The 16,962-nt window shown below is 43.1% G+C and overlaps 1 protein-coding gene and 1 long non-coding RNA gene across 2 annotated transcripts; both read left to right on the forward strand.

The window, feature by feature from the left end:
- Window positions 1-665: 665 nt before the first annotated feature.
- Window positions 666-16,732, forward strand: LOC149303799 (uncharacterized). Its single transcript, XR_016271971.1, has 2 exons — window positions 666-739; window positions 16,286-16,732. It is a non-coding gene; the product is annotated as an uncharacterized LOC149303799 (long non-coding RNA).
- SPN (sialophorin) lies at window positions 5,268-16,732 on the forward strand. The gene is made up of 3 exons (XM_089480335.1): window positions 5,268-5,428; window positions 5,934-6,075; window positions 11,547-16,732. The coding sequence occupies exon 3, from the start codon at window positions 11,582-11,584 to the stop codon at window positions 12,752-12,754; it is 1,173 nt and encodes a 390-aa protein (XP_089336461.1). The 5' UTR covers window positions 5,268-5,428; window positions 5,934-6,075; window positions 11,547-11,581; the 3' UTR covers window positions 12,755-16,732.
- Window positions 16,733-16,962: the final 230 nt, after the last annotated feature.

Below are 16,962 nucleotides of genomic sequence, written 5' to 3' on the forward strand. Positions count from 1 at the left end.
CCTAGCACTGGCATGTGTATATGTAAATATATATGTATATGCTTTCCAGTTGTCTATCAACTTATGACAGCTCCATGAGTTTCATCGATTTTTTTTTTAAAGCAAGGAATACTCAGAGGTGGTTTGCCAGTTCCTTCCTTTGAAATACATCCTACAGAACCTAGCGTTCGTTGTCTGGAATAAACCACCCAGAAGCTGGAGAATGTGCACCTGGAGCTGACCCATGAAATTTGGAGTCTAAAGTCAATGTCTTGAGATCTAGTGACCTCGCCTGAAGGACGTTTGAGCAAACTGATAGGTTACCCCTTGGGTTGCATATTCCACTCCTCTCTGCCCCTCACTGACTAAATAGGGCCAATAGTTGTCTTTTGTTTGGGAAGGATCTGAGACCCCAAAATCCCAAAACTGGTTCCTTGAGGGTTGTGGTTGTTTTGCCCTATTTGACTAGATAATATACCCCATAACAGCTCTCCACCTTCCTCCACAGACTCCTCAAAAGTTGTAGAGAATGGCAGCCAGGATATTTGATCTTTCTGAAGGAACAACTGTGGGAACATACATTGGCTGATGCTATAAGGGCAAGACAGCACCCCTAGATTGCCTTCATCTCACCCTATTTCTTGTTTATCATTGTGTTTGAAGACAACATTTTACGCCTAAACCATCACGTAAAAACACAGAGATGAAGTCTGCAGATGAAATGGCTGCTCTGGCAGCCCAACCCTTCCTGTGTTATTGGGTGTGTATTTACAGTTATAAGACTGTCCTCGATTGCCTGGCAGCTTACTAGTTCCCCAAGTAACTTTCGTTTCTTCCTGTTCCTTTCCCCTGCCTTTAACGGTTCATTCTCCTGACATGTCAAGATTAAGTAGGTGACATGCATTTTCCCCTTCAAGTGTCCATACCACATATGTCTCCTCTGTGGTATATCAGTTTCTTCAGGCAGTTGGAGGTAACGTGGAAGCAAAAACTGTCTTTAGCAATCAGAGAGTGGTGAAATAGATATCTGAAATATATCCTACAGCACCTAGTGTTCATCAGCAGTCTCCCATCCAAGTACTAACACACTAGTTAGTACTTTTAGGCTATGGACTTAATGAACTTAGGATGAGCCCCTTTCAATGGCCCTATGGCAGTGGTCTCCAAAGAAATGTAAGATTTTATACACCTAGAAAACAACATAGACTTGGAACGATTACCAAGGAAAGTTGAAGAACAAAATGCAAAGGCAGGCTTACTGCTGAACATTAAGAAAACAAAAATAATGAGCATAGAGAACTGACCTAAATTTAACCCAGATAACAAGGATATTGAAATATTTAAAGATTGCCCGTCCCTTGGATCTATCACTGATCAGAACAGAGATCTTGTAGCACCTTTGAGACTAACTGAAATAAAGAGGTTGGCAGCATAAGCATTCATAGACTTCAGTCTACTTCCTCAGAAGCATATGGTAGAGTGCATCTATATGCATCTGAGGAAGTAGACTGAAGTCTATGAAAGCTCATGCTGCCAACTTCCTTCTGTCAGTTAGTACCTTATCACACTCACTTTTGCCCCGGGTCTGGGCACAGGCAGGGGATGTGTGTGGCCGATGAAAAATGCATTTTATCACACACCACACTGCCCCATGCCATTGCCCAGCACCAATCCGTCCCCAATCAGGGCTAAGCCGCATGATTTTGCCCTGCCAGAAAGCTTCCATCTTTCAGAATTCACGCGCCTGAGTTCTGATTGGGGATGGCTTGGTGCCAGATGATGGCATGGGGCCACCTTGGGGACAGTGTGAAGTGCAATAAAATGTGTTTTCCCTAGGCCATGCGCATCCCCTGCCCATGCCCATATCGGGGGCAAAAGTGAACGTGTTAAGCTCCTAAGGGGGTGTTCCCACTTGGCAGATAAAATGGATTATATTGGCGCAATTCTGATTTGGATTATGTTCCGGGAATAATTCGAATTTTTTCCATTGTTTCCATTACCAAAAGGGACAAATTACCTCGATTCATTTAGACCCTGTTTTAATTCCCATTTATTTTAAATCACTTTATTTTAAAGTGGATTAACTTGCTCCCTGTTCCCATTTGTGTCCACAAGCTGTCAATCAAGCACGTAGGCTTCAGACGTCACAAGTCTAGGTTTTTATTTTTATTTTTAGGGCAGCCAATGAAAATTGGCTGCATCCAAGGCTCTTCTGTTGTGTCTCCCCAGACTAGAAGGAGGCTTGGCAAATCGGATCAAGGAGGAGAAGGCAGCGGGCTTCATTATTGGGGAGAGAATCTTTGGGGAAGAGAGAAGATAAGGCTTGATCTCCCCCACTCAGATCCCAGGGCGTCCAGGCTCTCCTTTCCCCAAAATCGCTTTGCCTCCCCCATTGCTCCCTGGGCTGTCTGGGGGGCGATCAAGCAGGGATGTCCTGCAAAGCCCATCTGCTGCTCAGGCAGAGGTGAAAAAAGAAAAAAGAATAGTTTAAAATTGTGTTCAATGGCTCTCCTCAGACATCAGTCTATGAATGAGGAGCAGAGGGGAGGTTGCAATCCACCAGGGGAAAGCTATGCGAATTGAAGAAAATGGTGCTGGTGATGCAGAAAGAGACCAAAGAGGGTGACACCCCCAGGCCAGCCCCTTGAGCGCTGCTCCTCCCATCTCCAGGTTCTTGCTTCAGACACCCTTGTCGTTCCCATTCGGATACAGTGAATCGTACCCCGCTTTCCAAAATAACCCGCTTTATAACCTACTATTTTTTAAACCGGTTTATAGGCATCTAATTCGAAGTATCTGATATAATTTGATTTTGAATCTAATCGCAGTGGAAACAATTCCTGGGCATTGAGGAACTAATTTGGGCATCAGTGGGAACGACACCTCTTAATTTGCTTCATGATCCGCTTTATAGGCAAGTGGGAACACCCCCTAAGTCTCAAAGGTGCTACAAGGGACCTTATCGCACACACAGTTTTAAACGTTATGGGGACTGGAGGAGGACGCTCGTGTGCGCACACGGCCGCCCAAAAACGGATTTTATCACACACAATTCAGTCCTCCAACAGTCCCCATTCCGTCCCCGGCACGCACCCGTTTGCTTCCAGTCCTGACGGGCGTGATTTTTGCCTGACGGATTACCTTCCGTCAGCAAAAAATGGCGCCCATCAGGACTGGACGCGAATGGGTGCGCGCCGGGGGACGGAACGGGGACTGTTGGAGGACTGAATTGTGTGCGATAAAATCCATTTTTGGGCGGCCGTGCGCGCACACGAGCGTCCTCCTCCAGTCCCCATAACGTTTAAAACTGTGTGTGCGATAAGGTCCACTATCTCTCTACATACTACGAGGAACATGGCTATATCTTTGAACTGATCAGAACATAGACTGCAGTCAAGAAACAGATGAAGATTAGGACTGGGAAGGGTAGCTATGAAAGAACTAGGCAAGATTCTTAGGGCCTCTTACAGACTGCCAAAATAAAGCTGCTTCGGGTCTCTTTGGAGATATGCTATTTAAATGATGCATGGGTCCTAAGAGTCTGGAGGTCGCGCCAAAGCCACACTCCATTCCTAAGCACTGGAGTGCAGCTTTGGTGCAGCTTCTGGATTCTTAGGACCCATGCATCATTTAAATAGCATATCTCCAAAGAGACCCAAAGCAGCTTTATTTTGGCAGTCTGTAGCAGGCCCACGTGCAAGAATATTACACTCTACTAGCTGAGATGGAGATTTGCACCCAGCCCTTTCCTTTTGCCTAGAGCTGACTCTTGCACCTCAAAAAACTGGGCAATTTGCACCCTTGTATCCTGCCTGGAAATAACCCATGAAAACAGAAGACTCATGGCCAAGCAGACACACATACACATTATATTCTCTCAGATGAAGGAAGGCCATCTTCCTCACACTCATTCAAAAATACAAGATGGCTTCCTGGATATTGGGAGACCAATTTCTAACTGTCTGTTCCCACTGAGTGAAATATTAACCAACCATTCTGGACTACTGACCAAGGAGAAGGCCTGACTAATGAAAAAGTCACAGTGACCGTGTGGCACCAGGAACCTCAGTGCTGTAGCCATTGAACCAGTGGGATGTCATTCAGAGGCTGGGTGTCTGCAGTTCTGGCTTCAGCCCCCAATATCTTCATTATCTGAGACAGGACTGCACAGCCATAGTGGTAGACTATCACTTTCCTTGTGGAGGGTCCCAGATTCATATTCTCCCATTTTTAAAAAATAAAAAAAATAGTCAGTGGGTGAGGAGTTGGCTGTCTCAATGCCTTTCTGGCCAGAGAAGAAGATATTAAACAAGATTGATTGTGGTCAGATGCCTCTTCAATCCCTCCTCCAGTCTCCACCAGCCATGCAATGCTCATTCTGGAAACTGCACCAAAACCTTGAATCCTGAGGGGGCTTTGGATGCTGTGGAGGGTGGAAAAGAATACAACCTCCGTAACAGCGTGCAAAAGAAAAAAAGAAAGAAGCATATACACAGGCATAAGGTGGAATTATGCTTGTATGTCAATGAACAGGATGTTGTCCTGATTTTCATCTGTGAAATGTTGGAGGGTATGGTCCTTCTTGTGCATAATACACACACATGCACATATGCGCGCACACACACATTGCATGCATACAAAATGAATACATGACAGTAGTCACAAATGTACAAAGTATGCAGGGACAACCCAAAGGTGCCGGGACATACTGACCAAGAGCAATTGCTTGGTTTTATTTTATTATATTGATTTTGTTCAATGCTGACTGAAAAAGAGCCATTCCTCCTTCATTTGGGAAAGGGACAAAGCTTTAAAATGTCTTCCTTGCTGCACCATTCAGATGTCAGCTTCTCTCTTTCTCATCCATCCTATCCCTTCATGGTACTATCTGAAGGAGACTTCTTCACCTTGTGGTATGCCAGTGGGACTAGTCCAGCTTTCATGTAATGATTTAGACCATTTACAGTATTTGCTTACGGGATACAACAAATTCTCAACAAATTAGAACAAGATACAACATAGAACAACAACCAAAACTTGAAAAGGCTCATTGAGAAAGAAGTCCAAACAGCAGCCAACAAATCAAGTACCGGTAAATTCCATTTGGCACAGTCAGACACCCACCAGTGAGTCTTTTAAAACTTTAAAAATTAAAAAAAAAAAAAAGACTGAACTTCCAAATTTACTGACAAATCTGAACTGGTAAATGCTGGCAAGGTCCAGGAGCCACAACTAAGAATGTGGTGGCCACTAGATGAATCAAGAGGAACTTGACTCTCTGCTGAATAATGGACAGTAAGCACCCATGGAGAAGCGATAAGAACAAGACTGGTGAGGAGAGATAAGAACTTGGGCATTTTGCAAAGCATTCCTTTAATTTGTGGATGCTCTGTAGTCACAGATGTGCAGGCAAGTTCTGCCCCCATCCAGGACAAGAGATCATTGCCCGGTAAGATGAACCTTCCATTTCATTCTATATATGTTGTCTCCTCTCCACTCCACTCAATGGTTGCTTTTCAATAACAACAACAACAACAACAACAACAACAAAACTTTTGCTTAACAATTGCATGTTTTGTCATAATAGTTAATTCCACTCTGAGCTGTACCTTTTCATCTCTTGTCCCCATCTCTTCTCTATGTTTTGGCATAAGAGGGAGACTGGAGGCTAGCTCAGAGTCACTCCTTAATTCTACATCTATGCTAGAGATATATCCAGGCACTGGTTGCATGTGTGTGTGTATGTTTGTATGCATGTGTGCATCCATGAATAATGCACCATTCCCAATTCCAACTAAGCATTATTTCTAAAAATGTTTCCCTACCTAAGGCCTCTCCCCAGATCCAACCTGATTTGTTGTTGTTTTTTTAAATGGGTGGAATTAAACAGTGTTTGCACCCCACAAAGCCACTTCCTCTATGAATGTAACGGTTGCATCTTTGGCTTTTTTCAGCATTTCTCCACCGCCACCACCTTCTCAGTTTCATTCACTGCTTCCTGCCTGGCCAGGCGAAAAACTGGCGAGGAAAAACCAAGCCTTGGCACGCAAACACCGGGCACAGTCACACCCTTCCTTGAAGCTATCCTAGTCAAAGGTAGAAGGGACTGGGATGGTATGGGTGGGAATAGTCCATAGGGCTACAACAGTATTGAGAAGCATTGTTTGGAAATGAGATGGTGGGGGTGTGTGTAATACGTTTGCAGAGTGGACAGTAATGGAGTGGGATTTTTGAACTGTATTTTATTGGGTTTACATCCAGCCTTTTCCCCCAGAAACTTGGAGCAGGGGGCATGGGTGGCCCCTATTTTAACCTTACAACAAATATGTAAGGTACATTAGCATTGAGGAGAATTGCCTGGTCAGCCTCTGGGCTGAGTGGGGATTTGAACTAAGGTTTAAATCAAACAATATTTCCGCTATACCCATCCACTCCAAGCCAGCATCCATCACCCCCAGCCACATTTTCTGGGAATGATGGGCATTGTAGTCCTACATCTCTGGAGGGCACCATGAGGGAAAAGACTGCAGTACCTCATGCCTGCAGTACCTCATGCAAGGATTAAAAGACATCCTGTAACTTGTTAGAAGTGCTGAAAGAGAAGGAGTGGTGGTATGCAACCATCTCAGTTCCGGCAGCCTTGCCATGCAACAGGGTGAAGGAGACAGATCAAGGTGGGAACTAGATATTTTAAAATATTTAACCTAGTTGCCGGATTTGGGTTGCTCTGCTTCAGATAGCAAAATGTCTTGGGCTCATACAGCATTACTGACCAGCCAACATATAGAGCAGATTTTGAGCCTGAAAGGTCTGCTTTCTTTCCTAGAAACCCAAGATCTGTCAGTCAGAGGTTGGTCCCAAAGATAACATACTGGAATTAGAGAACTCTGAGTCCAGGCATTTGTTCTGACTGTACCAGAAATGACTGAGTTTAAAGTCCTTCCGCAGAAAAGGACACTCCTGGTTACTCGATGTTTCGTAAGCAGTGTAACTCTTTGCTGGAGAGATGTATCTGTTCTGAAATTGTTGATCAACTGGCAGTTCCAAATCTTCATGGCACTACTGCAGACTACTCACAACTAAACTGGTAGATCTAGATCTGTCTCCAAAGAATGGGGAAAGTGTTTTGGACTGACCATGCTGGGTGGAGAATGATGGGAGCTGCAATCCCCAAAAGGGGCTGTTTTTCCCAGCTCCTGCTCACACTGATATACAATTGCTAGCTTGCATCTATCCAGAATATGGCTGATACAGAGTTTTATTTAGGGATTCATGCCTCTCTGCTGATAGCAGGTTGACTTGTTGCACCCGCTAAATTTCTAGAGCCATGTAGCAGTTAAGGACACCAAAGCCCTTTCCAGGCGTGTCAGTGGTTAATGGAACCAGTGGTTCTCTGCCCCATCTCTTCTGTCTCATCCCACACTCACCTTCATATGGAGTAATAGGGTCATCTTATATAGAGTTCTGCCCATTTTTCCTCCAGCTTCATGATCTAAGTGGTTTATAGCTGCCTGCTGAGGATAGGAAGGCAATGAATCCTGGCACTGGTCAACTGGCCAAGACATGGGACCCACTTGGGGGGGGGGAGGGTGAGCTTTAGCCCCTTCTTTCAAATTGAGTGTGGGTTTTCTGCCCAATGATATTGGAGATACCAGTCACACTGGCTGCTGTTCCCATTTCTTCATCTCTTCTCTGCTGATGAAGAACCTGTGTGCCTCTGTGATTTTTCTTGAGTCACTATTTCCATGCTGCAAAACTGAGTGAAAGGGCCACCTCAGCCAACTGAGTTCTCCCCACCCTGCTTTTGCTGAGTTGTTATGTGTTTTCATCACAAACAGCACAGAAGCCCTGAATTTTGCATCTTCTTGTCTGCACATGTCCCTTGGGGTGGGAGTTCTCACTTCCACTCTGCGTGGGAAAAATACTGACATGTTAAGCCACTATTTGTGGGGTCTACTCTGGTCATGGTTTTCAAGGCCCCTCAGAGTCATCAGTCTTCCCAGAGAAATTATTCTGGAAACTTTCCTCCACAGAGCAATGTAGCAGGATCAAAAAATCTGCTTCAGGAAGCCTCATGCTGCAGACTTTATAAAGTGTTGGTGTGTGGGTGTGGGTGTGTGTGTGTGTGTGTGAGTGAGAGAGAGAGAGAGAGAAACAAAATGTCTTTCACTGGCACAGATCTGATTTTACAGCTTTCACTTTTTAAAATACATTTTTTGCTCTTTAAATTACAATGGGCCTTTGGTATCTGCTGGGGTTTTGTTCCAGGACCCCACTTGTATACCAAAATCCATGGATACTCAAATCCCACTAAATACAATGGGGCAGTGAAATGCTGTTCCTTACATAAAATGTCAAAATCAAGGTTTGCTTTTTGGAATTGATATTATTTTGGAATATTTCAAGCTGTGGATGATTGAATCCATGGATGAAAATCCCATGGATACAGGGGGCCAACTGTACAAAGATATAAGAGAAGCTTTTATATGTAAGAGAGACATTAGAAAGGGAAGTGGCTTCATGGGGCCTGGAAAGGGAGGGTTCCTCTGTCTTGGCCTGCCTTATGCAACTGCCACCTGCATACCCTCCAACATTTCACAGATCAAAACCAGGATACTGTGGCTAAGACACATCAGAGTGTGGTCAAGATAGCAAAAATTAGTGAGGAAGAACACAAGCTAGGAGAGGCTGCAGCACTTTACTTTTGTTTAGGCCTACTGGGAAGGGCAAGATTGCACCCCCTTCTCTTCTCTCCCATTGCAGAGTTAATTGAGTGCAAATTCCGTTTGCACTTGGAATTCAGTTTGCAGCCATTAAAATAAGCTGAGGACAAAGAAGCAAAGTGGGAGAGGAGAGAGAAACTGGGACATTTTAAAAACAACTGAAAAAAATGAGATGACAGAGGATTAATCAGGAGGATATAAACCTGGATCCTTCCCTCATTTCTTGGAGTAGGCTCTGCTTTGTTGCCTCCCTCACCCAGTAAATGGCCGTGGGAATGCATCAATGGGAGGAAAGGAGATTGGATATTATGCAAGGAGGCAATGAATAGCTCCTCAAACAACATCCCAAACCAGGCATAGCTACCTTGAGTCCCTATACTGGGAGAATGGCAGGATATAAATAAATAAAATAACAACAACAACAACAACATACACATGCATAGCTCAGAGTTACACACATTCATGTCACTGCAGGGGCTAATAGCAAAATTGGTGTGGTTTGATATTATGGTTGTCCAATATATTTCACAGCTTCAAGTAAAGAATAAGTTAGTATTCCAATGCACAGCATCCAGTAGAGAGCTGCCTGGTATTTGAATTTTAATTCAACATTAGTGAAGTGGCAGTGCCCACCTCTACACCTGAAGGTAGTGGGGAGACAGGAGAGCCACAAGTTGTTGTTTACCCCCATGCTGTCCCTGACTTCAAATACTCTGGACAGCCCTGGCAATAGACCCCCCTGGGCTGAAAAGGCTGCTGCCCAATGCCAATGCTGCTGCCTTGCAACCAGGTCACAAGCAACACCTCCTGAAATTCCCTCTTCTATATAACCATTAACCCTTGCTTCTGTACAAGCATTAAAGGCACAGGAGCCCTTGCCAGTTTTCACTTTGGCGATCCTAAATCCAACAAGCTTTCCTAACTCCCTTGGGCTTGGGAAATTGCTCCGCCCTGGTACCAGCAAGACTAGAAACTTTGAAGAATAGAGGAAAAGCTACCAGTAGCAATAGTAACAACTGAGCTCAGTTTATTGTGATAAATTTGGGAAGACTTTTTCATAACATGGAAAGTTCAGAGTCTCCCTGCACTCCTGCACCCCCAAAGCTGAATTCTGCACCATTACCATGGTCTCTGTTATTTCCTGTACTTATGTAGATTAGTAGAAAATACCAGTCCTGTGGATGATTCACACAACAGCTTCAAGATGATCAAATATGGGCCAAGACAGTAAATCATTTAAATATGTGTTCCCCTTGTTTGCTTATATGGTGCGGATGCTTCACTGCATACCCATAAGAGCAGTTTAAGTATTGAGTGATAAAATGTGGTTTTATGATGATAGATATGGAAATGGCATTTAGATGACATACATTTGAGAGAAGGAAGACATGTACCATCTGACCACACTGATATCACTTTGGGATTGAATTCATTTGTAAATTGAGCCATGTTTATGATACTGAATTACTTTTGGACTATGTCACCCAGAATGCATTAGCTAGCATGCCCCCAAAATGTAGCTTTTCCAAACCCTATTTCTGAATCAGGGCAGACACATTTTTTAAAAAATGATACACTCCATCTTTAACTGTATATAACAGGCAGACAGCACATAGTCCTTTCTATGTGGGGGTGTGGCTGTTCCTGTTGAATTTGGCCAGTGCAGATTGAACTAGTTCATTATTATTTTTTTAATAAGATTTATTAACATTTGCAAAATTCATCATAGAATCATAGATCATAGAATCCTAGAATTGGAAGAGACCACAAGGGCCATCCAGTCCAACCCCCTGCCATGCAGGAAATCTCAATCAAAGCATCCCTGACAGATGGCCATCCAGCCTCTGCTTAAAGACCTCCAAAGAAGGAGACTCCACCACTTTCCAAGGGAGTTTGTTCCACTGTCGAACAGCCCTTACTGTCAGGAAGTTCCTCCTAATGTTGAGGTGGAATCTCTTTTCCTGTAGCTTGCATCCATTGCTCCGGGTCCTGGTCTCTGGAGCAGCAGAAAGCATCATCAATGGGCAGAGCTGAGATTTAGTGGGTTAAAACCCTAAATCCGAAAGAAACCTACTAAGACAGATTTGTTCATCTCTTGGTTATGTGAACAGCAAGTATGGTGTAGTGTTTTACACGTTGGGCAAAGAGTCTGGGGGGCAGTGTTTGAATCCCCATTCAAACATGGAAATCCACTGAGTGAATTTGTACAGGTTACAGTCTCTCAGGCCTGGCATTAAAAGAAGGCAATGAATCCTCTCTGAATATATCTTGCAAAGAAAACTCTAGGATAGAGTTGTAATAAGGTGTGTTACATGGTAATAAGTAAAGTGGAAGGCACACAACAACAACAACAACAACAACAACAGGTTGTGTGAACAAAACCCTCGGAAATCTTAGCCCAGTCTAGCTATAGCAATAGATAACAAATTGTTGCTCATTGCACAAGCACAAGAAGATATACATTCCCATCCATGTAAACAGGCAGATTGTACACTCACTTCCAACCAAATTGTTTCACCCATTAGGTTCACAGTGAATACTCCCTACAAACATCTACACTCTTAACCAAAAAGAATTGCTTCTGTGTAGACATTATGATGTGGAACTGTATATCCATGTGAATCTCTCTGTGTGTATATGAAGCCCCCAATCCAGTAAGAAGAATCTATGTTCAGAATTCCACTCCTCTGCTGAGTTGGAATACTTCTGCCTCTCATTTTAAAGCCCTTCCTAGTACTGGGTTATACTGTAATCTTTCAGAGTGCTTTTTCCTGGAAGTCTGTTTTATTGATTTCTTTCTTTTTGTTCTTAATTTGCCACTGGTTTTTGTTCCACATACCACAGACTAAGAAAATCCTGGACTCTGAAGTTCTGCTGCCATGAAAACCTCAAGATCTCTCCTCCATGGCTACAACAAATCCTTTGGCCTCATTATCCTTTTTAGTATGGGCACTGTTTGGGGTACAGACATGCCAACAGTGGAACCTGCCACCACAGTGCATCTACTGGTACCTGTTAAAACTACATCTGTGCCTCACATTGCCATAGCTGAACAAAAGGAGGATGTACAAATCACACATGATCCAGAGAAGCATTCAGATGTCCCATTGGCATCTCCCACAGTGTCCAAGCTACCAACTGAATCACTTTCCAGCATACCCAGCAGCAAGGACACAACCCTAGAGCCCAAACTACATCCTAAGCAAGCCCTTGCTGTGACCACACTTTTGACCTCACATCCTGAAAAAAAGGCCACTTCCACCACTGTATCACCTCATTCTGAACCAGAAGGCACTTCAGCTACACAAAGAATTCCTGAGGATATTTCTGACATGTCCACTTTACCTGGCCAGGTAACCCCCCATATCCATGGCCATGTCACTGTGGGAGAAAAATACCCAGCAGCAACTGGCAAAAATTCCAGTGAAGCAACTGGTACTGTCAGCACTGCCTTGAGGGTTACATCTGGGCCAGAACCATCTGAAAAGGAAGAAACAGAGATGACAACCACACCATCACAAAATATATTGGACACCATCACAACCGGTGCTGCGGATGAAAAACCAGAACCTGATTCTGCTGGTGCAAACTCTTCAGGGAACAACTACATCATCATAATCGTGGCAGTAGCCTTTTGCTTCCTGTGTCTTCTGGCTATCATTGCTTTTCTGTACCATAGACGCAGATACCGGTCTGGATCTACCAGCTTCAACACAGCAGAGTGGGCAGGGCAGGTGGCATTACCAGATGATTCTGGTTTGGATAGGGACATAGAACCAGGGTCAGTGACTGTCTCAGGGGATGGAGAGACAAGGCGTAACACCTTGGTTACATTCTTTGGTAAACGTCAGTCTAGGGTGCCCTCAGTAGCCATGGAAGATATCAGTGGTAAAAGAGAGAGAGAGGAGTGCCAGCAGCTGCTTGATGGAGATGCCAGCACAGGCTCTGGTCCAGAAGGATCGGAGGAAGCAAATGGTAAATTGCCAGAGCCCACCATGCAGTCTTCTGAGGAGACCTCCACTCCAAACAAACCAGAAGGAAGCTCTTCCTAAACAACTAGCATAGGCCAAACCAACATCACTGCCACCAACCTCTTCCCCTAGATCACAGCACTTGCTCTGCTTATATTCATCCCCACTTCTTGATCCATTGTATGTGGGCAGAGGAGAGGAGGAGCAAAAGAGAGAAACTCTTATTTCACCACCATTATTCAGAGATGCCTGACCACATCCTTTTTCCTGTTTGCATGGTATCTGCAGGGTGGAAACAATGACAGAGATAAATCAGGAGTCTGGGTTTTCCAGTCACTTTCACGACAGGTTCACCAAACCCTGTGTTCATTCTAGAAGATAAAAGGTGGAATTTTTGTAAGGCCTTCTTTGAGATCAATGTGTGTGTTTATAAAGGGAGAAACCAGGTCTGCAAAGAGAAGAGAGGCTGTGGTGGAATAATGAGCACTGGCATAACTTTCAGTTTGTAGCAGGAAATTTGGATCACCATGTGAAAAAAGTATGCAAATTCAAAATGCTCCAATTTGCTTAAGGTTACTTAATATCAAAAACTGCTTTTTGAACAAATGAGAGGGGAGATGCTGAAGCAAGGCAGCTAGGGACAGAGGGAGGAATGGGCTAAATAAGTTGAAATAAACAGTCTTCTCCCTAACTCTAGATTAAATTTTGTCACCACTGTCTTGTTTTTCTTTCTATGAAGTTAGACAGCCATTCCTGGAGATTGACAATTAAAGTGTACAGAGATTTATAGGCACAGTTCCTTCAGGCATTGGTTCAACATAACTGCAATGTTTATTATGTAGTGTCATTTCAAAAGACATGTTAACAAACAGAGCATTTTTTCTGCACTAAAAGAGCTTTTAAACAACATAGGGACAAAATGAAGAAGCCGTTTAATAAAACTAGTTTTTAATTGGGAGAAATCAAATATACATTCTGGAATATCAGAAAATGCACAGAGCACAAAATAGCATTCCATCCAATGCCTTGTCCTCGTTCAGCTGTTAAAGTTCTGCCTTTTCTCTGAGTAGATACCATGCATATCAGAAACATTGATAGGTGAAGCTGGCTCGTCCTGCTAGACAACACTTCTTTCCCTTTTCCCCCCTAGAGGAATATTCTCTGATTGTGAATAATGTGGCAAATAACCAATCCTGAATCAGAATTCACAACAAGCTAGCTAATATACAGATGAATCATCTGGAGAGTGAAATTACAGCACATCCTAAGCATGTTTATGCATTGATCTTACTGATTGCAGTGAGACTATTCAGGATTCTGGGGAGCTCTTGTAGAATGGCTAGACTATACAGAAGCGCCAAATGGGACACATGTCCCATCCAAAAGATGAATCAAGTCAGAATGGACTGGTGATGGCTAACAGGGCTCTATTATTAGATAGAATGAGGCTGCTGCCTCAGATGGTAAATTTGGAGAGCAGCCATAGCAGTCTCTAGGCTGCTCCTCCTGGCCTCAGGCTTTTGGCCGGTGTCAGAGGCAGCACTCTGTATGTGCCATATACATTTTAGGAGATTATCACACTGTCCTTTCCATTCCTTTCCTCCCATGCTAGGCGCAGGATATAAACTTTAATAGGAGGATTTTATCGCACACTTCTGTGCCCAGGGAGAAGGCATCCTATACCCAGTCTAGGCATCACATACCCAATCCAGGCTTCTCCCGCACTTTTGCAATGAATTGGATTTTTCCACTTTTTGCAAGGTACAGGAGAAACCCGGATCAGGTACGGGATGTCTCCTGCCTGAGAATGGAGGTGTATGATAAAATCTGCCTATTAAAGTTTACATTCTATGTCTAGCGTGGGAGGAAAGGGTGGTGTGATAATCTCCAAAGAATCATAGAATCATAGAACTGGAAGTGACCTCAAGGCCCATCCAAGTCCAATCCCTGCCATGCATGAACACACCTTCAAAGCACTCCTGACACATGGCCATTCAGCCTCTGTTTAAAAACCTCCAAAGAAGTAGACTCCATCACACTTCAAGGGAGTGTATTCTACTGCTGAACAGCTCTTACCATCAGGAAGTTCTTCCTAATGTTTAGGTGGAATCTCTTTTCCTGTAGTTTGAATCCATTGTTCCATCTCCTTGTTTCTGGAGCAGCAGAAAACAAACTTGCTCTTTCTTCTTGGTTTCTTTTCACACTAAACAATTCCAAGAAAGTACCTTGAGTCCACCTGAACTGCTATGATTGTATTTTATGAAATCCTGGGATTTATAAGAGATTATCACATGGAGAAAAAGACCCGAACTAGATTTGGGATTGCAAACTCAAAGTGGGTATTGTCACATGTAAAACCACCGCCGCTACCACCAGGCAACTTCAACCCGGGTCCCAGCTATGCTCAGCCAGCCACTTTGTAAAAACGTGGCTGGAACCCGGGTTGTAGTTACCTGGCAGCGGTAGCAGCAATTTTACTTGTGATAATACCCTCTTTTGAGTTTGCAACCCCAAATCTATTTTGGGCCTTTTTCTCCATATGATAATCTCCATAGTTGTGAGGCAGTGAAAAGCTCCATTGCTTCACCAGACTTCAAGCCACAGGATTCCATAGAATGCAGCCACGACAATCAAAGAGGAATCAATTGGGTAGTATTACCTGCTGATAGGATACCAGATTCATTTAGCTATTCGATCCACTTCTGTATACAGTATGGGATAGACGAAAGGGTGCACTTGCCTCCTTCACCTCAGGCAGCAAAATATCTGGGGCCAGCACTAGTGGTTCAGATACATTTCTGGATCAACTTTACAGTTAAGCTCCAAACCGCCTGTTCTCATGACCTGTTCTAATGTAGTTTGTTACTCCTTTACAGGCTTCAGTCAGTCTTTTGATTTAATTTATCTAAATCTATCAAAAGATTTAGAAAGTGGGACATTTTGGTAATGGTGTGTATGTGATGATTTTGTCTGTGGGCCAGACGTTCTACTTAATTTTAAACAGCACAAAATCAGAAGATCTGGAGAAGGTCCTGAGTACATCTAGAGCTGCAAAAGCATAAATGTGTGGTTCCTTAAAAACAAATGGGAATTATGTCATAAACAAATCAATGGATTCACTTAATAAATTGTGGGCCCCAATCCATGAGAACAAGTGACATAATATGTCTGATAGTCTTTAACATGCTAGAAGTCTCTCTGGTTTTGTTGGAATCAGAGTTTGTAATAATCTCACATGATTTTTTTTTAAATGGAAAGTTTATCTGTACTGTATCTCTAAACTGAGTTGGTTGCCATAGCTTTCTCCAAGAGATCCTTGATGCAGTTTTCTGAAGGGACGAGGACACTGCAAGAGAGTTCAGAAACTGGGCAACTATTATGAGAAAATAATTCCTTAAAAATAACTGGTTGCATTACTTATGGCATGATTTGCTTCTTTTCCATTGTAAAAAGATGTTAGGACTGATAAGTGGATGGTATAAGATTTGCAGTCAAAATTCCTCTAGAAATGCCCTTTCAAAGTGCCTTTTAAAAAGAGCAAGAAAATGTTACTCATTATACCTTTGAAATGTGTCTTGGTTATGTCATTTAATTTCTTTTTTTATAACACAGGTTACCGTGTCTTTGGTAACGTCTCACTTCAAGCTCTGCGAGAGAAGCTGCTAACACCCTGATAAAATAATAGATCCCATGGTTCTCTGTGGGAGATGCCATGGAAATTGTTGTGTTTTTCAATTAAACTCAGTTTGGGATCATAGGTGTCCCATTCAGCAATGTCTGTCTCCTATGCAAACCCTATTGAATTGAACATGAACTGTACAAGAGCTCATGTGCCTTTTTTTTTTTTTTACTTCTCTTTCACTGAACAAGTGGGACCTCCGCATGAGGTAATGCACCATTATTCTAGTTGGTTTTCTTCTCCATTCAGCTTCTTGGTAACACAAAGGTATATTTTGTTGCTGTTCAGATCAAGTTTGTTGGGTGCTGAGTCAATGCATTCACCTGCATTAGTGTATCACCTGTGTTACTGTATCAATAAAAATGTTTAATTTGTTTTAATTTGGGGGTGTGCAGTATATAATAGTGTTGAAATCAACAGCATTGGTCAGATCTCACAATGTACACTTTTGTTAAAATCAGGACTATGGCAGCCAGAAGAGCATGTAGAGCATACTAAAAACTCCTTCCTAAATTTAAAAGCCAGAATCCTAAAGGAGACATACATCTTTGTAAATGGGCTTGTGTCTCTCAGAATTAGAATTGGGCCATTTTGTAATGTCCATATCCAC

The sequence above is a fragment of the Sceloporus occidentalis genome, unplaced genomic scaffold (genome assembly GCF_023333645.1).
Source record: "Sceloporus occidentalis isolate IW3139 unplaced genomic scaffold, rSceOcc1.0.p SCAF_14, whole genome shotgun sequence".
Taxonomy (NCBI): domain Eukaryota; kingdom Metazoa; phylum Chordata; class Lepidosauria; order Squamata; family Phrynosomatidae; genus Sceloporus; species Sceloporus occidentalis.

Coding starts and splice junctions, on each gene's coding strand:
- SPN (XM_089480335.1), top strand. CDS start 11,582: ATGAAAACCTCAAGATCTCTCCTCCATGGCTACAACAAATCCTTTGGC.